The 22,359-nt window shown below is 44.8% G+C and overlaps 1 protein-coding gene across 1 annotated transcript in view; it reads left to right on the plus strand.

Annotated features, from left to right (window-relative positions):
• Positions 1 to 1,450: 1,450 nt before the first annotated feature.
• GLDN (gliomedin) overlaps positions 1,451 to 22,359 on the plus strand; it is a 51,082-nt gene continuing 30,173 nt past the window's right edge. The window contains exon 1 of the mRNA XM_040968449.1: positions 1,451 to 1,813. Within this exon, the coding sequence (XP_040824383.1) occupies positions 1,451 to 1,813 (363 nt within the window). The remainder of the gene's footprint in view (positions 1,814 to 22,359) is intronic.

Genomic DNA, 22,359 nt, shown 5'->3' on the forward strand with positions numbered 1-22,359 from the left:
TAAAATATAATTTTCCTCAAAGACCCTATGCTGGCTCACCTTGGAGAGCAGGGTGCAAGAGATCTCAAACCACCAAGGCTTTCTCGCCTGTGTCATCCCCCAACTGTAAGCATCGCAGGCACATCTTTGAGGTGTAGATGCTCACAAAGCTCCTATCCTTAGATGAAGAAGGGTGTGTAATCCTCCAACATCCTATTGGTCTCCCCAGTGCTGAAACCACTGTGGCTGCCAGGTTCCAGGTGCCAGCTTCTTGAATGCACCAGCCGGCTTGATAGCAGAGAATGACTGTCTCCCTCCATGAGTTGCGGGTCCCTGTTTGGGTCTTACTCTAGAGACAGGGCTTCCTGTAGGTCCTGGCCCCCAGGAAAGCAGCACTATCCTAGGAAAAGGAAGATTGTGAGTGGGGAGACCCAAGGTGGAAGCTCAGAAGTGTTTCAGAGGCAGGCAGTGACCCCTGAGGCAGAGTGCGCAGCTGAACCAGGAAATAAGCGTGCTGTGTGAAGAGGGCCATAGGAGGTGGGGGACAGCCACAAGGCAGGCTGGGGAGGACCCAGCCTGGCCAGGCTCGGAGCTCTTCAGTTGGATAATGCTGCAGCCTGATGCTAGGACATGAGCATGGGGGAAGGGGGGATGGAGGGAGTGGGCAGCACAGAATGGCTTCACAGCCAGGTCTCCTGGTTCCTGAAGGCTTTTGGCCACAGCCCAGGCCCGGGTCCTGTCGGACAAGGAATGGGGGGAGTTGGTCTTGGCTCGTCGAATCTTGGATGGCTCCCATCAGGGTTGTCACCTGCTTGCAAAGCAGGCTTGGGCTTTTCCAGTTCTGATGGGTGGTCGTTGTTTAATACTCCAACACCACTGCCTCCTGTCCTCGCCCATCCAATACACACACACACACACACACACAGAAAGTGAGTGTGCGTGTTAAGGGTACTGGGGCTGCGGGCCAGCAACATACTTCCTGGGGACAGCCACGCGCCTTGGCATCTGGGCATGCTGCTCCTTTTCTCCAAAGAAGCAGTGTTGGGAGAGAAGGAGGTGGAATCCACAGACTTCTCAGGCTCCAAGAATTCCTGCCCTCCCCCTCAGTCTGACCCCTCTCTCTGCCTGTCCGGGCCACAACAGTGCCCACGGCAGAGCAGACAGAAGAGGGAAGAGGCGGCTCGGCTTTGCCAGTTCGCTGCACCCCCAGGCCAAGCCTTGAGAGCCGCAAGCCATGCTCGCCCCTCCTCCACGCGCTGTCTGCACTGGCTCCTCTACTCCTCTGCCAGTCTGTCCCTCGGGGGCTGCTCGGGCGCCACCACTGCTGTCCCCCACCCGCCCCGCCAGCCAGGCCAAAGGGCAGCGTGACTCACGGCGCTGCCACCAGCCCACGGTTTGCCCCGTGCGTATAAAGCCTGCCCTAACGGGAGGCGGTCAAACTCTGCCCTGCTTCGCCAGAGGCGCGCAAAGCATGGCCCACGGCGAGGAACGGGGGCGCGGGCCCGCGGGCTGGGGGCTGCGCGGCGCCCTGGCGACCGTGGCGCTGCTTTCGGCGCTCAACGCGGTGGGCACGGTGTTTGCGCTGTGCCAGTGGCGAGGCCTGAGCGTGGCGCTACGGGCGCTGGAGGCACAACGGGGTCGAGAACAGCGCGAGGACGCCGCCCTCCGCGCCTTTCTCATCGAGCTGAGCCGTGCGCCCCGCCGGCCGCCCGCGCCGCCCGCCGACCCGGCCAGCGCCGCGCGCAACAAGCGCAGCCACGGCGGGGAGCCCGTGACGCACCTCCGCGCGGAGAGCCAGGACATGCTCATGATGATGACCTACTCCATGGTGCCGGTAGGCGGGGCTCGGCTCCCCGTGGCGCCCCCGCCGGGTGGGAGACGGGAGGTGCGCGGAGGGGGTGTCTGGCGCCCTCTTTTGCCCCTGGCCATGAGGCGAGGCTCAATGGAGAGGGCCCTGGCTTTGAACCTGGCTGGACATGTCACCTTGGCAACCACCTGAACCCTTGGCATCAGTTTCCTCATCTGTCAGAGGATGGGGACAGGCGTCTTCCACCCATAACATCGCTTGAGTCTGGGGGCGTGGGTTGGAGGGTGGGGAAGCAGTGTTTTAAGATCCTTCTTTGTTTTATGACTTCCGACCAAAGTTTTCGCTTGCTGGTGTGAACGCAGCCACAGCGACCTTCTTAAGCTCTCTGAAGGGATGGAGGGGAAGTAGGTCCTGAAAGAGAGCAGATTTCCTCCAGGAAGAAATTCTCTCCCTGGCACTATTTAGCGAAAAGGCTTTCACCTGGCTGAGCTTATCTACACAAGGCTGCGAGTCTAATTGCCTTCATTGATGTGAAAACAGTCACCCCACAATGTGGCGCTCATCTGGGACCTATGAACTGCACAGAGTGCGCCTGGGTCTCCAGCAGCTCCAAACAGGAGTATGGAAGCTAAGGTGTGCAATACCGAGCTGGCACCTCTCCACCTGGGCCCCAGGGAGTGTGTGGAACCCCAGAATGGTTGGTATGCTCCCTAGCAGTCACATTTATCTACGAGAAGAGTCTGTCGGTTTCCAGTAGGTTCTCATAGGGGTTCCACGGAAAACCCCATCCTCCAACCAAAGAATTAAGAAAACACTGCTGTAGAGGCTTTCAGAAATCTTTTCAGTTTTAGTTCCTTTGCTTTTGCTGATCTTTAACTTGGTAATTTGGAGCATATTGCAGTCCTTCCCATGGCAGCTGCTGCAGCTGCGGAGAACTGGTTTGGATTTCAGCACTGGAATCTTGAATCAGGTGTCAGCTGTGCTTTGGGATCCTAGGTGGCAGAAGATAAGTCCACTTAAAGCTTCTCTGTCAGAAGCTTTTAAATACCTAACCCAATCTGAAATGCTTTTAAAACTACACGCAAGTGCTTCACATTCCAAATGTGCCTTCACATTTTCCCATTCCTGGCTTCATTTGTTTTTTTTTTTTCACCAATATTATCATGTTAAAATCTGAACTTCAGCAAAAATTTGAAAAAATGGACTAATGGCTGATGATGAAATTTCCTTGGGGGGAATTCACCCTTCTGCATCTTGGTCTTTTACCCTGCTGTATTTTAAGAGCAGGCAAGGTTTTGTATTTTTAACTCTGCTTTTGGTATAGACGGTCTGGCAGCAACAGCTGAGATAAACTGATTCAAAGAAAGGAGCCAGAAGCTTCTTCCAGGTGACCCATCCTGCACTTTCTAAGCCTTCCTTAGCCATCAGCTGAGAGCTAGATCAGAAGTGGAACAACTGGGGTTCTAACCAATGTCCATGTGGGATGCCTGCACCACAGATGGAGGATTTGCCTACCATATCACCAACTCAGCCGCTGGTTTGGGTTTGTAAATCATTAAATACCTCCAGTAGAGAAATTTTAAGATGATGAACTTGTGCAAGGTTCTTCAAAGTGTTCATGGGGAATGAAGAATTAAGATAAGCTCAGAATCAGACATCTGACCCCACAACTGAGATGCAGGCAGGGCCTCAAGTATCCGTGTTAGAGTGCCTGAGTTCAGTTCCTGGTTAGGCTCTTAATTCAAGTTTCCTGCTAATGTACCCCCTGGGAGGTCACAGGTGTTGGCTCAAGACCTAGACTGAGTTCTCCTGACTCCAGAGTTCCTGACTTCAGCTTTGGTTGCACCCAGCCCTGGCTATGGTAGGCATTTGACCAGCAAATGGGAGATCTTCCTGTCTCTACTTCTGAAATAACATGAATAGACCAATTTAAAATAAATAGGAAAAGATAAACTTACTTTGGTTCATGAATTGTTTTTTAAGTCCATACATGATTTTTTCATAATATAAATTTTCCTTGAACTTTTTGAAGCATTTTTGCATTTATCATGGAGGTAGGTATGCACCTTGCCCTGTTGTTCTTGTCTAACACAGATCTTGAATGAGAGTAAGATCTGAGGTAGTCACCCCAAGATCCTATGTCCTTAGAGATCTAAGGAACAAAGAAATAAGCGTTGTGCCAACTGATGTCAGCATTTCATGGAGCCTTCCAGATTGTATTGTTTATCCAAGATTAGCCTCCTCCAGGCTGACACTCACGTTTCTGTACTTCTGGCTGAAAGTACATCAGCTCAGCATGGTAAGCCTGATTAGCACATTCTGACCAGAAAGTGGTTGGCAGCTGTAAATGACTGTTTCAAAAAGGCAAGATAATTATTATTTAACTACAGTTAATTTGGTATAGTCAAATACACTTAATCTTTTTTATAACTTATTTTGTTTATATAAAGTGAACAAATTGCTCATATTTCACATTGCAGACTTAGGGGCTCAGTAATACTTCCCATGCTACCCTCTCTCCTGCACACATTCTCCACCCACCCCCTGCTTCCTTCTTTCTCCAAAATTTTTATAGTGACATAACTTTCATTTTTTAAAAGATTTATTTATTTTTATTTGAAGGGCAGGCTTACAGAGAGAAGGAGAGACAGAGAGACAAATATCCCATCCACTGGTTTGCTCCTCAAATGGCCGCAACAGACAGAGCTAGGCTGATCTGAAACCAGAAGTCAGGAGCTTCTTCTGGATATTCCATGTTGGTACAGGGGACCAACGACTTGAGCCTTCCTTGGCTACTTTCCCAAGTGATTAGCAGGGAGCTGGATTGGAAATGGAGTAGCTGGAATGCGACCGAACATCCAAATAGGGTGCCTGAGCCAAAGACACAGACAATAAACATGGATGTACAAGAAACTCTCTCATATGCTTAGTTGCTTTTGTTTGGATAAATTGCCAGAAGTGGTAGGTATATTATCAGATCTCTAGGAACCTCCAAACTGGCCTCCATAGTGGCAATATTAGTTTACATTCTCACCAGCATTTGCTGTTTCCCCCACCCCCATGGATAACATTCTAGCTGATATGAGGAGAAACCTCATTGTGGCTTTTATTTGCGTTTTCCTAATGGCTAGTGATCTGAGCATTTTTTCATGTGCCTGCTGAATTTCATCTTTTGAAAATTGCCTGTTCATATCCTTTGCCCATTTCTTCTTCTTTTTTTAAGATTGATTTATTTTTATTGGAAAGTCAGAAATACAGAGAGGAGGAGAGACAAAGAGGAAGATCTTCCATCCGATGGTTCATTCCCCAGGCAGCCGCAATGGCTGGTGCTGAGCCAATCTGAAGCCAGGAACCAGGAGCTCTTCTGGGTCTCCCATGCAGGTACAGGGTCACAAGGCTTTGGGCCATCCTCAGCTGCTTTCCCAGGCCACAGACAGGGAGCTGGATGGGAAGCATGGCTGCCGGGATTAGAATTGGTGCCCATATGGGATCCTGGTGCATGCAAGGCAAGGACTTAAACCACTATGCTATCAAGCCGGAATCCCTTTGCCCATTTCTTAACTTGATTTTTGTTGTTGTTGTTAAGTTTCTTGAGCTCTTCATAGATCTTGGGTATTAATCTGCTATCAATTACATAGTTTGCAGATGTTTTTCTCCCATTCTGTTGGTTGCTTCTTACAGTGCAGCAGCTTCTTAGCTTGATGCAATCTCAGCTGTTTATTTTTCTTTAATTGCCTGTGCTTGTTTCTTTTCCAAGAAAGTACATTGAATCTTTAAAAATATGTGAGTACTCTGGGGATAAACTACCTAAAAGGGGTCCTGCGTGAGTCTAGGAAACCACTGACCTAGAGCTGTAACTAGAGCAAGGAACTGATGAGGGGTGGGGACTAGAGAAAAATTGAGCCACTAACTCCTGAATGAGATGTTTTTTCTCCTGTCTCTTTTCTCTTTGTCACTCATATTCGTCTTGTTTCTCTACTCAACAGCTAATCTGCTGTCCAACTCTATATCTTTCACCTTTGCTAATATTCTGCTAGTTTTATAATCTTTTCTTTAGCTGCACAAAAGCTGGAGCACCTAAGCATTTTGCACATATAAAACTGAACACAGAAAAAGTATAATGATACACTGAGAGTGGTCAATATGTATTCACGGTAATTGCATTTGAGGGACCACTTTCTGTTCCCAGGACATCGAACAAAATGTCCTGAGCACTTCCTAACAAGAAAGTCAGACCTGTTTTAATGTATAGGCTGCTAATACAAATGATAAATTCAAGGAGCTTAAATATAACTCAATGATTAAAATAGTGAGAAGGCATTTGACAAAATTTAGCACCTATACTTTATATCATTATAATGGAAATCAGTGGCTTATTCCATAGTATGATAAAATGCAATTTGTATCTTTCACTCCAAAACCCAGCTTTCTGCTAAATAGGGAAATGACCTTGCTAAAATTAGTATTAAGACTGGGATGGTTGTGCCTGGCATGGTAGCCTAGCAGCTAAAGTTGTTGCCTTGCCCACACTGGGATTTCATATGGGCACCAATTCGAATCCCGGCAGCCCTGCTTCCCATCCAGCTCCCTGTCTGTGGCCTGGAAAAGCAGTAGAGGAGGGCTCAAAGCCTTGGGACCCTGCACCTGCATGGGAGACCCGGAAGAAGCTCCTGGTTCCTGTCTTCGGATTGGCTCAGCTCCACCCATTGCAGTCACTTGGGGAATGAATCATTGGACAGAAGATCCTCCTCTCTGTATATCTTCCTTTCCAATAAAAATAGATAAATCTTAAAAAAAAAAAAAAAAGACTGGGATGCTCACTTACCACTAGTGTCTCACATTGTCCAAGTGAATTAGCCAGGGCAATTAAACCGGGAAATCTGGTCTCAAAATGTTAGGGAGTAAATGTTTGACTGCATTGAGAACATATGATCATGTAGTTGGAAAATCCAATAGAATCTGTTGAGTCATCTACCTTCTGCAAAGAATAATGGAATTGAATGCGAATTAAATTATAAAATTATTATAAAAAAATCCATAGGTTTTTATATCCAAATAATAAACTGTTGCAATAGATAATGGAAGAAAAGATATGCAAAAACCTATGTGTGTGTACTTTTATCTTTTATATTAAGAAAGTTGGGGGAAAAAAGATAGCTGGGGGTCAACTCTTCAAAACTGCAAAAAATTCAAACATGGAAAAAAAAAACCATGTTTTGGTATGTGAAATTTAGCCTTATAATGAATTAACTTTTCCAATTAATCAATATCATCCTACCCCAACATAAAAATATCAGTAGGGTTTTTTTTTCCCCCTGAAAGTACACAAACTTATTCCAAAATTCATCTAGAGAAATAAACAAGTGTACACAGCAAGATAATGTATGAGACAGAAGAATAAAGTGGATGACTAGTTCTACCAAATATGAAAACATAATCAAGGTCTGAGTAATTAAAACAACTTGGAATGTGAATAAATTGTTGGGATGGAACAGAACATTTAGAAATATCCAGTGCAGCAATTTAGTATATGATTCAAGACAGCATCTCACATCCGTGTGGGAACAGTGGGCCCACCCTCTGGAACAAGTGAGAAAAAGAATTTTAGTCTCACAGTGTGCACCTTCATGACACTAAAGGGAACAAATAATTATATATATTTTAAAGGAAGCTAAATTCACTGAAGAAAAGTATGAGGAAAAATCATTTTTAATGTTAGAATTGAGAAGGTCCTTTCTCAAACAGTAACTCAAAAGCAAATAATAAGTAAATTTCAGTGAATTTTCAAGGTATGTGAAACAACAGCAAAGCTTCTATATGACAAACAGCAACAGAAAACACCATAATCAAAGAACTAAAGATAAGTGGTAACTTGGGAAATAAAAAGGATTTGCAAAACATATCATAGCTACTTGATCTTTAATATATATGTACATGATACTATTTATGTATAGTGTGCTTCTAATAATTGATATGGAAAAATAAGAATTTTAACAAGAATCCCAATAACAGAAATAAGAACCCAATAGGAAAATGGAAAGAATAATTCTCTTCAAGAAATATAAGTGCTGCTTCAGAATATGGGGAAAGATCTCTGAATTATAAACAAAAATTACAGAAAAATGCAGAAGTATAATTTTTACCTGTCACAATGCCAAAGCTCTGAAAGTTTGACAACACACTCTTGGGGAAGCTGAAAGCGAACAGACATGTTTTTACATTGCCGTGTGGCGTGTGGAACTGATACAACCCACATGAAAAGCAGCTTGGCATAATCTGGAAAAATTACAAATGTATTTATTTACCTTTTGATTAAGCAATCCTCCTTGTGGGAATTTCTCCTCCCCAACAGACCTCTTCATCTTTAATGACATGTACAGGCATTCCTTGCAGCATATGTGTAAAAGCAAAAGACTATATAACCCAGGTCCATAAACTTAGAATCAATTAAATAAACTGATCTAGATAAGAACACATGAATGAGGAAATTCTCTGTGCGCTGCTTAGATTAATTCCCAGGACATTTTCTAAATGAAGAAAGAAAGGCAGAAAAGAAAGTACATATTGTGTTACCTTTATTAAGCAAGAAGCGAAAAATAAATACAAATGCTTACTTATGTTGGGTGAAGATGAGAACAAAAAAAGCCTTTTACTGGACAGTTTGTTGCATCATTTTTTTACTTTTGCACCGTGTGATGTACTAATCTTTTTTTGGCATTAGTGAAAAATCCATAAACCACACTTAATATGGCAGCTGCTACTGTGCTAGCACCAATAGGGCCTTTTAGGGACTATGGAAAAAAACCTGCGGTTCTGTCTTAAACCATCTTCTGTTACTGTAACAAAGTACCTGAGACCAAGACAGAAAGATTGAAAGTTTATTTGGTTCACAGATCTGGAGTCTGGGAAGACCAAGGGCATGGCGCTAGCATCTGCTGAGGGTCTTCCCTGCAGCAACCAACCAGCTTGGCATGAAAAGAAAGAGCCAGTGTGCTTGCAAGCTCTCTTTTCATTTCTTAGAAAGCCGCTAGTGCCACATGGTAGATGGGGGGAGTTTGTCTCATCTTCATGACCTCCCAAAGGCCCCTATCTCCAGATACCACTAACATGAACTTGGAATGTCAGTTCTCAACACATGAACTTTTGGAGGACAACTCAAATTGTTGACATGCTCTTGTCCACAGGGGACACTCTTGGCCAGTGATTGCTTTAGCAGAATCAAGCCTATTTGTTGCAAGACAAGCAAAGAATGAATTTTTAACTGAAATATTTGACTTTTGAATATTGACAGCAATTTTAAAAATGTTTGTCATTGGCTGGCAATACTCAAAAGTTAACGAATATGTTAGACTTCTAAGTATGAGTTTGTAGCAGTCTCATTTTATAATTCTGAGTGATTTCTAACAAAAGCATCTTTATTTCGCGTGACCACATGCCTATGTTTACCAGCCTGACTCTGAAAGAACAGTAGTAGCTGTGACTGACATGTTGATGTGGAAATGATTCTTTAGGCTTAGGCTGGGTTTCGTTTTGCTTTTGCTCTTTCTAGAAGTCAGCTTCACCTTTAGAAAGTACTGTCACTGTGGCTTTTCAAAGTCTGCTCCAAATTCTGAGAGCAGTTCTTGGGAGGAGATTCTGGCTGAGTTAAGCACTAGCTTATAGTAGCAAACCTACAACTTTTCAGGATAACTGCTGTAAAGTACACTTCTATGGACCTGTTAATTCTATCATTTATGTTAGGATGAGAGGGATCATGTTACCCTCAGTCACCACTCTCATTTATGGGGCTGCTATGCAAGACTTTACCTCCCAATCCTCTCTCCCTGGGTTGGGTGATTTGCGTATGGGCTAAGAGCTGAGGAACTTGGCTAGAACCTGCCAGCCTCATCTGCCTCACTACTTGTCTTTGTCCCCACCCATTAGTCAAGAATAGTTTTTAACACTTTAAATGAGTGGGTAAAAAAAATCAGAAGCATGTAATTATTTGCATACTTTATATGAAACATTATATGAAATTGAAATTTCACCAACCATAAATAAAATGATAAGGAATCCAGCCATGGCCATATGTCTCTATGCCATTGGCAGCTGCTCTTGCACCATTGCAGGAGGTTAGACAGTTGCAGTGGAGACTCTCGGCTCCCCAAAGCTCTACAATATTTTCTTTTTTTTATTTATTTTTTATTTTTTTTAAAGATTTATTTTTATTATTTTTTCATTGGAAAGGTGGATATACAGAGAGGAGAGACAGAGAGGAAGATCTTCCGTCCAATGATTCACTCCCCAAGTGAGCGCAACGGGCCGATACTATGCCAATCCGAAGCCAGGAGCCTCTTCTGGGTCTCCCACGCGGGTGCAGGTTCCCAAAGCTTGGGCCATCCTCGACTGCTTTCCCAGGCCACAGGCAGGGAGCTGGAAGGGAAGTGGGGCTGCCGGGATTAGAACCAGCGCCCATATGGGATCCCGGGCGTGCAAGGCGAGGACCTTTAACCACTTGCGCCACTGCGCCGGGCCCTACAATATTTTCTTTCTGGTCTTTTAGAGTCCAAGTTTGCCAACCTTTGTTAGATTCTGGTCCACTAGAGCAGCACTAAACAGCCCCAGATGTTTCATCTGGGTTCATTCTGAGGTCCAGGACGTTACGTAAGGCAGGACAGAGCCACCCTGGATTCCCTCGAGAGGAAAGCTGTAAGCTCAGCCAGGCAGTGGGCTGCCCGGATCAAGAGCAGTCCAGTGTGGAACAGCTTCTAACTCCTGAACCTTGAATCTTGACCCTGTTGCAGACTCTATCTGATCTCTTCAATTGAAAGAGATTTTTACTCCACCAGTCCTGCCATATGGATCTGAGAGATTACATAGCATAGCAACTGTTTATATTATATATTATAAATCTAGAGATGATTTAAAGTATATGCAAAGATATGTAAGCATTGCATGCAAATATTATGCCATTTTATGTAAGAGACATGAGCAGCCTCAGTACCCACGTCATGTACTGAAGACGTAACCAGGTGCCAGTGCCATATCACAATCATAGGTCTTCCTGACCAGGTCTGTCCCAATGGATGCCCTGTCAGTCATTGCAGTGGTAGTTAGTTTTTGTTAAGTTACAGGTGGGCGAGACCCTTCAGGTCATAGCAGACACTGTGACTTTATGATTAACCCTCATGTCCCTTGCACTTAGCCATTTCCTTCTGGGCTTACTTTTTGTTCCCAGCTTTTTCAGGGTTCCAAGTTGTCTGCTCACCTGTGCTTTCATCAGCTGCTTCTTTAGGGTAATATTTGGCTCCTCCAGCCTAGATTGGCATCATACACCCTCAAGTACCTCATTTTAGACCACAAAACATGGTTACCCTTGACATGGTTCCAGGGCTTCTTGAGCAGTTCAAGATTCCCTCGCTTGCCACACCCTGGACCACCACCAAACGTGAGGTGTGACACCCACTGAACAGGGGTCCTCACCCCCCCTCCGAACTGGCTCAGCTTCTGTTCACCCGTGCTGAATCCTGTGGGTGGCATTTCTGAAACAAACAAACAAACTGTAGGCTTTTACTTGGACAAGTGAGAAAAATGCAGATGGGAGACAGGAAAAACAGCTAAGGAAGGAGACGAGTTGCTTCCTAGGGGGCTTAGTTGCATATATGAGAACTATCAGTCTTCAGATGTGAAGACTTGTGTGATTTAATAAAAAAAAAAAAAACCAAAAGAGTTTTCTTTTTTGGTCCTCATTTCTCAAACTGCTCCCCCTCCCCCCACAACTCACCCCCCCACCACTACCACCCAAAGAGAAATCCTTGGCCAAATCTAGCTGACATTCGGGCTTAATTTACATGCATTTTATCTGCAGACTAAAGGTCATGTTGTATGAAACAAGCTAAAGCTTTTAGGTTGTGACTCAGCTACAAAGAGAGCATTTTACTGCCCATCAACGGCTTTTTATGTAGCTCTTTGAGTTTTAACAGCTCTTTATTTTAAAGGGATCTAATTTATTTCTAGTTTAACTAAAGTTCAAGACACATTTTTTTTTAACTGAAAGAGTTGAAATAACAAGACAAACTACATTCAAGAAGCAATTTGTAGAGTTTGTTCTAAATGCACTAAATAAAGTGACCCTCTTCATCTGACTCTCAAAATAGGATTGTTGCACGTGTCAAAAACATGCTAGGAACCTGGGACACCCTTCCTGTACTATATATAAAAAGCTGGGAAGTAGTTTGAAAAGAGTTGTGGGTAATGTTGAGTGCAAAATAGTTCCCCAGATTTTCAGTGACTCAGTGGATGAATGTTGGAGTCTGGAATCTTGTACACTAGAAAATGGAAAATATTCTCCCCATGGGCAACGCTTGAGAACCATGGAATCTCTGAGCAGGAAGCCTTTTGGGGGAAATTCCGTTAATACAGTCAAGAAATGAATTGGGTCTGGCTAAGATAGTGGCATGAGAATGGAGGAGTAATTCCAAGAACTATTAAGAGATAATAATAAATTAAACATGATAAGTAAATTAAACATGATAAGTAAGAAAAAATTGGGGTAGGCATTTGGCACAACAGTTAAGTTGCTGCTTGGGAAGCCAACATCACACACTGGAGTGCCTGATTTCTACTTGCCCCACTTCTTTTTTTTTAACCTTTTCCATTTTTTAATTATATTTTTGACAATCTTTACATAGTTAATTAGATAAAAAGGTTTAAGGGATACAGGAAAGTGGGTAAGACTATTATTTCCATATTGTTTCCTTCATGTATCTGAGATAAAGGAGGATAATTAAAGGAGAAGCCCTACCCAGTCTCCTACTGACCCCAGGTCCCTGATGTGGGGCATGCTCCGAGGGTCTTGTTCAAATGGTTTTGATAGTTCAACAGTTATGAATCGCTGCCAGTCTCCCCAAGCACGATGAGGTCATTAAAGAATCCATTGATTGACATAGTCCATCATACAGTCTCCATTTGCCCAGTTCTTCACTGCCAACATATAGCGGAGGTAGTTGATTGACTTGTTCCGTCCTCTGTCTTTTCATGGTTGGGGTTCTGAGTCCAGCAGTTTGATTGGGAAGATCCCCAAAGAAACTTTGTCTGAGGTGTTCCCAGACCAGATTCTTGTATGTACTAGCAAGTACAGGGCCTATCACAGTCCATTGCCCTGATCAGCTGGTGGTTGCAATTGCTGGGTTGGTTCTGTTTCCAGCCCTGTCTTCCACTGGAACCAATGGGTGTTGCAGTGCAGCCTGATTCTGCGCAGCACACACTCGGCCCTCACATAAACCAGTGGGAGCTACAGCCTAGTCGGAGCAACCCGCAATAACCCCAACCAGGCCCGCTCCCTACCCTGGTTTGTCAGTGTGTGTAGCAAACTGGTCCAGTCTGTCCTGTATCCCATTTGGCTCTCATACACATCAATGGGTATTAAAGCCCAGTTCCATCTAACCAGGCTCAATTATCCAGCCCTCACGATATTGTTGAGTGCCTCTCTGTCTAGCCACCCCAGCCCCTGTCATAGTTTTTGTGCCTTCCAGTAGGAGTGATAACCCAAGAGGGAGGAGCCCACTATTTCCCTACCAGGCCACTCCCACTCCCAGATTATGCACTCTCCAGGTGGTTCTGTGGTTTAACTTGACAGAATTAACTCCAGTGCCAGCTTCTGCCAGCTGATGCTGCGGCTAAGCCCAGCCAACCCCAGCCAACCCTCACCCACTCTAATTTTGTTTGCACCAATAGGAACAATCAGCCTGGCTTTTCTCTGATCTAGCTCACATGAGGCCCACAGGTATTGTTGCCCTGCTTAGTCTGGTCTGCCCATATTCCAGCTCATGCTCTCCAGTGGGAATAGCTTTGCAGCAAGGGAACCCTCCCCCCATATTCCCCCTGCTGGCTATGCCCACTCCCTTCCTGGTTCTCACATGTGCTGGTTGGGCGCTGCGGTCACATCCAGTACAGGTAACCTCACCTTGGCATTCCGTATTATGCACTGGTTTTTGTCGCATTTGAACCTGGCTCGACTCACACTCTGTTCTGGTGCTCAGATTCACCAGTCGATGACATGAACTGATTCAGCCTGGTCTGCCCCGACCCATGCCAAATGTATGTCAGTGTTAAACTTTCCATGGCCTGTTCTGGGCTGTTTCCTATCATGCTTCTTACACTTACCTGCCGGGTCCAGGTCCTGCCAGAGGAGTTTACTTGCCCCACTTCTAATCCAGCTTCCACTTATTGTGTACTCTTAGAGACAGCAGATGACAGTTCAAGTATTTTGCTTCTTGCCACCCATGGGGAAGACCCCATGATTTCTTTCTATCTTTTTTTTTTAAAGATTTATTTATTTTTATTGGAAAGTCAGATATACAGAGAGAGGGAGAGACAGAAAAGATCTTCTATCCAGTGATTCACTCCCCAAGTGACCACATGGCCAGAGCAGAGCCTATCCGAAGCCAGGAGACAGGAGCTTCTTTCTGGTCTCCCACATGGGTGCAAGGTCCCAAGGCTTGGGGCCATTCTCTGCTGCTTTCCCAGGCCATAGACAGGGAGCTGGATGGGAAGCATGGCTGACGGACATGAACCAGCATCCATGTGAGATCCGAACATGTGCAAGGCAAGGACTTTAGTCGCTAGACCCCATGATTTCTAAGCTCTTGGCTTCAGCCTGGTCCAAAGAAAAATGAACCAGCGGATGGAAGATCTCTCTTTTGGCATGCATGTTCTGGCTCTTGCTCTCTCCCTTTCCCTCTTTTTTTCTTCCCTCTCCTGCTCTCACCTGCACTTTGCCTCTTACCCTTTCAAAATAACTAAAAGTTTGAAAAACAAAAGGGGGTGGGGTTGGGCTCTGTGGTACAGCAGTTAAGCAACCACCTGAGATGGCAACATTCCATATTGAGCACCCAGCTCTGAGGCCTTGTGCTGCTTCTGACCCATCATGCCTCCCATGCACACCCCCGCACGCAGCAGATGATGGTCCTAATACTTGGGTCTCTGCCACCATTTGGGAGACCTGAAAAGGGAGTTCCAGCTTTCTGGCTTCAGGGTTTCTAGTCCTGGTTGTTTTGGGAATCAGGGGACTGAATTCACAGTTGGAAGGATGAGCAATCAATATCTTATGACTCTGTCTCTCTCTCTCTCTCTCTGTCACACAGACACAGACACAGACACACACACACACACACTTTCTCACATAAACAAATCAATAAAATGTATAGAAAAGGAGCCATCTGATCCAGATCCACTCAGCCCTGAGAGGGATGATGTGGCAACATGGGCAGAAATGAAGACCCATGGAAGCAGGTTCATTCAGAAATAAAGGTGCTGGGCCTGGTATAGTAGCCTAGTGGCAAAAGTCCTAGGCACAAGTTCTCATATGGGCACAAGTTCATGTCCCAGCTGCTCCACTTCTCATCCAGCTCCCTGCTTGTAGCCTGGGGAAGCAGTCGAAGATGGTCAAAACTCTGCACCTGGTGGGAGACCTGAAAGAAGCTCCTGGCTTTGGATCGGCTCAGCTCTGGCCATTGTGATCACTTGGGGAATAAACTAGTGAATGGAAAACCTTTCTGTCTCTTCTCTCTGTAAATCTGACTTTCCATTAAAAATAAATAAATATTTGTAACTAACTAACTAAATAGAAATGAATGTAACATGAAAAGCAAAAAATGAAGAAAAAAAAACATATCCATAGGAAGTACATTGTTCTCTGGAGGAGAGAGGGCTTTCCAGGTCGGCAAGGAGAAGGGCAGGGCCAGAAGTGAGCTAAACCATTCCTAACATCAATAGCAGAGCACAGCAGCCACCCTGCTATGAACTGTGTGAACTTGGGCAGATTGTCTCAGTTCCCTCATCCTTAAAGAGACAGTGTTAGCTCTGTAACCAGTGTGTTACCATAGTGGTCAATTCACCTTCACTCCAGTCCAGTCTTATGTTCAATTGTTGTTTTTGTTACTTAGTATTTCTCATGTATTCCCTGTCTGTGCTCCAAGGAATTTAGAAAACTTGTAACAAGAAGACTTTTCCAGAAAAGGGAAAGAGTAAAGTTTGGAAATCTTGGGTAATTGCAGTAGCATGGAAAATGCTAGGGAAGGAAAAAAAAAAAAAAACTTTTCTCAGAAGTTTTGTTAATGTTTAATATTTCCAAAAGGAAAAAGAAAGCATTTTGATTATTGGATTTAGAAAACTAAATTAAGCCAAGTACAGTTTACAGATGTTTTTATTGGTGTTCCTTCTTTCATTGACTACATTTGTGTGCTTGTTAGATGGAGGGCCCCAGTCAGCCAGCATCATGATACTAACCTCACCAATAATTGTTTAACAGGTAAATCTCGGGCCCGGCGCGGTGGCGCAAGTGGTTAAAGGTCCTCGCCTTGCACGCCCGGGATCCCATATGGGCGCCGGTTCTAATCCCGGCAGCCCCGCTTCCCTTCCAGCTCCCTGCCTGTGGCCTGGGAAAGCAGTCGAGGACAGCCCAAAGCTTTGGGAACCTGCACCCGCGTGGGAGACCCGGAAGAGGCTCCTGGCTTCGGATCGGCATAGTATCGGCCCGTTGCGCTCACTTGGGGAGTGAATCATCGGACGGAAGATCTTCCTCTCTGTCTCTCCTCTCTGTACATCCACCTTTCCAATGAAAAAATAATAAAAAAATAAATCTTTTAAAAAAAAAACAGGTAAATCTCTCACTACAACCTTAAGGGACTCACTAAAAAATGAGTAGAATTTCCCTTAGCTAAAGAAAAAGGGACTGAGCACATAGTGGATTTATAAGCTTTCTCCTTCACAAATGTTTGTGCTGTATATGAAGGATGCTTCAAGGCAGAGTTTTGGGGTAATAGTTTAAATCTTTTTTTTTCATTCCCTGCAACACAGATAAGTTGCTTAACTGTACAGTTTTGTGACTGCTGAGAGAATACTTAGATAAGAATCAGAGATTATTTGAAGATGCTTGTTGAAGGGAATGATATGACCACACAATACTGCTACAGGCAATGAAAGGTGGTCCTACCAACCTCTTGCTTCAGAAACTCCATTAGAGAGGTCTGGGGAGTCAAGTGATGCTTAGCTCACTTCAAAACACTCATCTCCTCCCACCCTAGCTCCTTGTCTGTGTCATACAACTCCAACTTTGTTTCTGTGCAGTTTGGGTCTCGAATTTGTCACCATTAGTTTCCTTGTCTCTTCAAATACATCTCAAAGTTCTTTACCATGTCTCTAGAGGGTTATTTGATGAATATCTCTTGACTAATTGATTCACAACTCAACAAATACCAGTATAAATTTTATACCAGCATAGAAGCATATGTGTTTCTGAGATTGATTTCTTGCCATGTAAGAGTTTTAGAGGTGGGTCTCATGGAACTTAAAAATTCCCTCCTTGGGATTCGTGCTGCCCACCATGTAAGAAATGACTTCAGATGTTGGTGAGATTGGCTTAGAGACCTGGTCCCCCTGTCACTCAGTCGACAGTCCCTGATATACTGCTGTATTCCAAGCATTCTTGTAGGTGCATGAGAAACAGACTGACAAAGAAAACAAATCCCTGTCCTCTTGGGGTGTGTATTTGGGGACAAGGAAAACCAATAAGCTATCCACAGTGTGAGACAGTGGGAACTAGGGAGAGAGGCTAGAAAGATGTGACTAAAAGTCGTGTGTGACAGGGGAACTCCTCTATGAGAAGATGTTGTTTGAGCAAAGACTTGAAGGAGGTGAGGGAGTGGCCCATGTGGTTTTCTGGATGCAGGGTTGTTTGGGCAGAAGGGAGAGCACATGTGAAGGCCCTGAGATGGAAGAGCATCCAGAGATCTCAGAGAACAAGGGGATAGAAGCAGAGTCCAATGGTAGATGTAGGAAGGCCATTTGTATAGCTAATGTGATAAGGAAGGGGAAGAGTGGCTTAGACCAGAGTAGGAGCCATAGAGATGCCAAGCTGAGTGTCTAATGGTGGGGATAGCACAGAATGCCCTCTTGCCCCTACTAAGGAGGAATCCTGAGACAGCGCAAGTTCATTAGGGAGACTTACAGATAGGACTCAGGCCAGGTCAAACAGGTAGTTCCAACACACCAACAGTTGGCTGTGGTTGGCTTCCACACAGCATGACATAGGGCGCCATGCTTTATACATTTACAAATCATCAAGGGGCTAATATTGAAGCTTGTGTTCCAGTATCACTTCCTTCTTTATTAGCAACCAGCCTCCTGGGTGATGCTCTGGGCGTTTGGGCCTCCTAAGCCAGATTTGTGATGCCATTAAAGGTCCAGCTGGATAATGACACAGCAGGTCAATTGGCAGGTGGTCCTGCTGGGTAAAGGAAAGTTAGGCAGAAGGACTGCAAAATGGAAAAATGAATGGTTTGCTCTCCCACAAAGGAGTTGATGGAATGTTCTGAGTTTGAATGTGACGTGTGAGGAGGGAAAAATGGAGCAAAATTACTTCAGAATCAATGACTGGACAATGGAAGGAAGGAGTCGCCATTAATCCACACTTGATTTTAGCCAAAAGGCCGAGAAGCAATACCATTAATCCAAAGGACAGAACCACCAAGGACTCTTGGTGGGGGAAGATCATGAGTTGAGTCTGGGACATTGTTAACACTGAGGTTGCCATGAGATGTCCAGACAAGGACAGGCAAGAGGCATCTGCACACAAGGGCTGGGTGGTGAGTGGGCCCTGGCCAGAGGCATGCTCAGTAACTGCTGAGTGAGGTATTACCCCTCACCCACACCCAGGAGGGTTCTAGTCCACAGTTTGTTTCTCATGAAACCCAGACTGTTTAAAAACAACCAAACTACATCAGTTTGCAATATGAATATGAACCTGTAATATTACAGGTTCAACTGTAATATGAACCTTCTGTGCCCAGACTGTGTCCTCACATTAGAAGCATCAGGATCCATTTGTCATGGATTGGCTGATGAATAAATAGGTATTTCTCAATCAGTGCAAAAATATCTTGGAGGGGCAAGTTAAGCCATCCTTTGTCATGCTAGCATCCCTGTTATAAGAGCTGCTCTTCTTCTGATTCAGCTTCCTACTAATGCATCTGGGAAAGCTGGTGGCCTTGCCCCCACGGCTTCAGCCTGGGTCAACCCCAGCCATTGAGATCATTTGGAGACAGAAGCAGCAGATCGATGATATCTCTCTGTCCTTCAACTGAATCATGTGGCGACTCTATTTGTACTTCTTTGAGGAGCCCCCATACTGTTTCAGCAACACCTGTGCTAATTACATTCCCACCAACAAGAGTTTTTGTTTCCTTTTTTCTACATCCTTGTCAGCATTTGTTATGTTTTTGTGTATGTATGTATATATATATATACACAAAAACATAACAAATATATATGTATATATTTGTTATATATATATATAAAATAGACATTCTCACTGGAGTGAGATGATATCTCAGTGTGAATTTTATTTTTTTCTTGGTTTGCAAAATAGCACACTTCCATCTGCTGGCTATGGCTAAGGGGTCCTGCAGCTTTAAACTTGCACTCTTGGGTCCAGCAGAGGCACAGGTCAGTGGCCTGAGGCAGCAAAGTTCTAGCCCTCTATTGTCCCTGTGCAGCCTGGGCTCTGCAGGGGCAGACAGGGAGACAATGTAAGGAATTTCCATGGGGCTCCTCTAACTGGGCTCCAATTCTGAGACAGCTCTGTTGCTAGGGACTGCTGGTAGCATCCACAGCCACCAGCTAGGGAGCTGGGGCTGTGCCTGGTATGCCCTGTCCCGCTCTCAATGTTTCCATCTTTCCCTAGCTGGGTTCACTGCCACTCATCTCTGACTGAGGCTGTTTATTTGCTGCTCTTGTTCTTTTTCAAAATGAAGAGATGAGCATTGGGTACCCTGCTCAGTCATCTTGTCCTTTGCCCATTGTTATGTACTTTTACAAAAAATTATGTATTATTTTCATCTACTTGAATGGCAGAATAACAGAGTGAAATAGAACAAGATGTCTCACCTGCTGGTTCACTCCTCAAATGTTCATCACAGCCAGGGCTGGTTCATACCAAAACCAGAAGCGCAGGAACCCGTCCAGGTCTCCCACCTGAATGGCAGGGGCCTGAGTACCAGAGTCCTCATCTGCACCTCCCAGAATGCTGGGTCAAAAGCAGAGTAGCCAGGAGTCTGATATGGGACATGGGTGTCCCATACAGCATTTTAACCCACTACACCACATGGCCTGGTTTTCATTTGCTTTTAATAAAAAACCCACATTACCATGGGATATGCACATTGCCTTCACTACACATTAGCCACAGTGCAAATTCCTACTTTTCCCAGGGATAAGTCCAGGACATCCGACCCTAGCTTCAGACCTCCAGAGAAATCCCTTCAGCATCTGTACTCTAGCCTCCAGCTTTCAAGCAGCTGAACCACCACATTCACAGCCCCCATCTCTTCAGCCCGAGGAATCTCAGTGTCAGGTTGATTATCAGCTCCCTGGAACATTTTATAGCACTATCACCTGTATGCTCTCGATAGTGGCAATGTATACAATTATGGAGAGTTATAAACAGCATTTAGTTGTCTAAGAGAGCTGGAATTTGAGTCACAGAGTAGGTCAGCTGTGAAAGGTAAGTCAGCATTTGAGCAGATTTTTCTGAACACGGTGGGGCCTGTGCTTGGGGGACCCCAGAACACTGATGACAGGACAGAGGCTTATTGTCTCACTAGCAGCCAGAGCAGGCTGGTGGCACTGCGTGGGTTTGTTCCCTGGCTTTCTTCTGATTTGCCCCTGAGAGTGAAAGGTGAGAGGAAAACAGATGAGGAGGGCAACCAACTGCCCTCTGTAAGGCTTTGGTTGGAATGGTTCTTAGAAACCCTCTGTGTTTGGTTCACTCTGTTGAGAAACTCACTTGCAGTGAAATTGCTCACTTTTCCATAGACACTGGTACATTTCCACTACACTTTTACTACTACAAATCTCAAATCCTGTGCCTGTATGAAGTAAGCCTGAAATATGTGTTTTCAATTGTGTTTAGACAACTGTGTATATAAAAGCCAAGCAGCGAGAGTAATTCAGAGAGTGATGGATTGGCAATTTGAGAATTAAGCTCTTAGATCCAGTGACCAGTTTAGAAGTCAAGGGCCTAGACATCTCTTTCCATTCCTTCCTTTCATTTGTCTGCAAGCAACAGCAATCTGCTTATTTCAACTGATTGGACTGTGACAGCTCAGAGTTTGGCCTCGAAGACAAAACTGGGTATTAGATCCATTGTTTCACTAGCAAGTTTTTCCTTCCCCTCCTGCTTCCCCTTCTTCCCAACCCCTGAATTACTAAAAAACACCAGTGAAATGTCAGTCACCCACCGTGGTGCAGCAGGTTAAGCAATTGCTCAGAACACTTATCCCACTTTGGAGTGCTGGCTCAATTTCTGGCTGTTCCACTTTGGATCCAACTTCCTACTAATGTGCTGGGAGAGACAGCAGGTGATGGCCTAAGCGCTAGGGTCCCTATCTCTCACTTGCAGGGCACAGATGGAGCTCCTTGCCTCTGGCTTCTGCGTGAGTTAGCCCCAGAAATTGTGTATTGGAGAGAGAACCAACAGGTGGAAGACCACTCTCTCATTCATTCTCTCTCTCTCTCTCTCTCTCCCCCTCCCTTTAAATAAATAAAATCCTTTTTAAGAAATACTTTTATCCCAAAATGTCTTTGTAAAACTATATAAACTGAGGCCAGTCTTGTGGTACAGCAGGCTAATCTGCTACCTGTGATGCTAGCATCCCATATCAAAGCACTGGTTCAAGCCCCAGGTGCTCTTTCAATCCAACGGCACTTGAAAAAGCAGCAGATGGTGGCCCAAGTACTTGGGCTCCTCCTACATATGTGGGAAACCCGGATAATGTTCGGGGTTCCTGACTTCAGCCTGGACTGACCATTGTGGCCATTTGGGAAATAAACCAGTGGATGGAAGATTTCTCTCTGGTTTCCAAAACAAAATACACAAATATTTTATTCTTTAAAAAATACTATAGAAGCTAAGGATTTAAGAAAAAAAAAAAACCCTTTTATTCCCTGGTCTCAGTCACCATGTGGTTAAAAAAACAAAACAAAATTCAGTTAATGATCTGGTTCATCATGCTCCCAACTTTCCTCTGTGTTTATACATACATAACTAGGTAGTCTAAAACAATTTTTTTCACCTTATTTGAAAGGCAAAGACAGAGATTTCCCATCTACTGGTTTATTTGCCTAAATGCCCACACCAACCGTTTTGGGCAGCCCACAAGAGTTGGGAGCCCAAAACTGAATGTGGATTGCCTGTGTGGGTGATAGGGATCCACGTGTCTGAGCCCTTACCTTCTTCCTGTCAAGGAATACATCAACAGGAAGCAGGAGGACTGGCAGGACTCCAACCCAGACACTCCCATTTGGGGTGTGGGCATACCAAGCTGTGTCCTAACCACTGTACCAGATGCCCACCCCTAGATTCCTTTTTCCATTAGAAAGTTTTATTGTGTTAGGTTGCTTTTATCACTTAACACATGCCAGGGCTGCCTTTCCAGATAGCGTGTGGACCTACCTCATCCTTCTTCATCTGTGTAACAAGTTCCTGGCAAGACGATTTGTACATTTTTGCCTCACAGTGTTCCAGTGAGCAATCT

Source organism: Ochotona curzoniae, unplaced genomic scaffold (genome assembly GCF_017591425.1).
Source record: "Ochotona curzoniae isolate NIBS_2020 unplaced genomic scaffold, NIBS_Ocur_1.0 scaffold_4701, whole genome shotgun sequence".
Classification (NCBI taxonomy): domain Eukaryota; kingdom Metazoa; phylum Chordata; class Mammalia; order Lagomorpha; family Ochotonidae; genus Ochotona; species Ochotona curzoniae.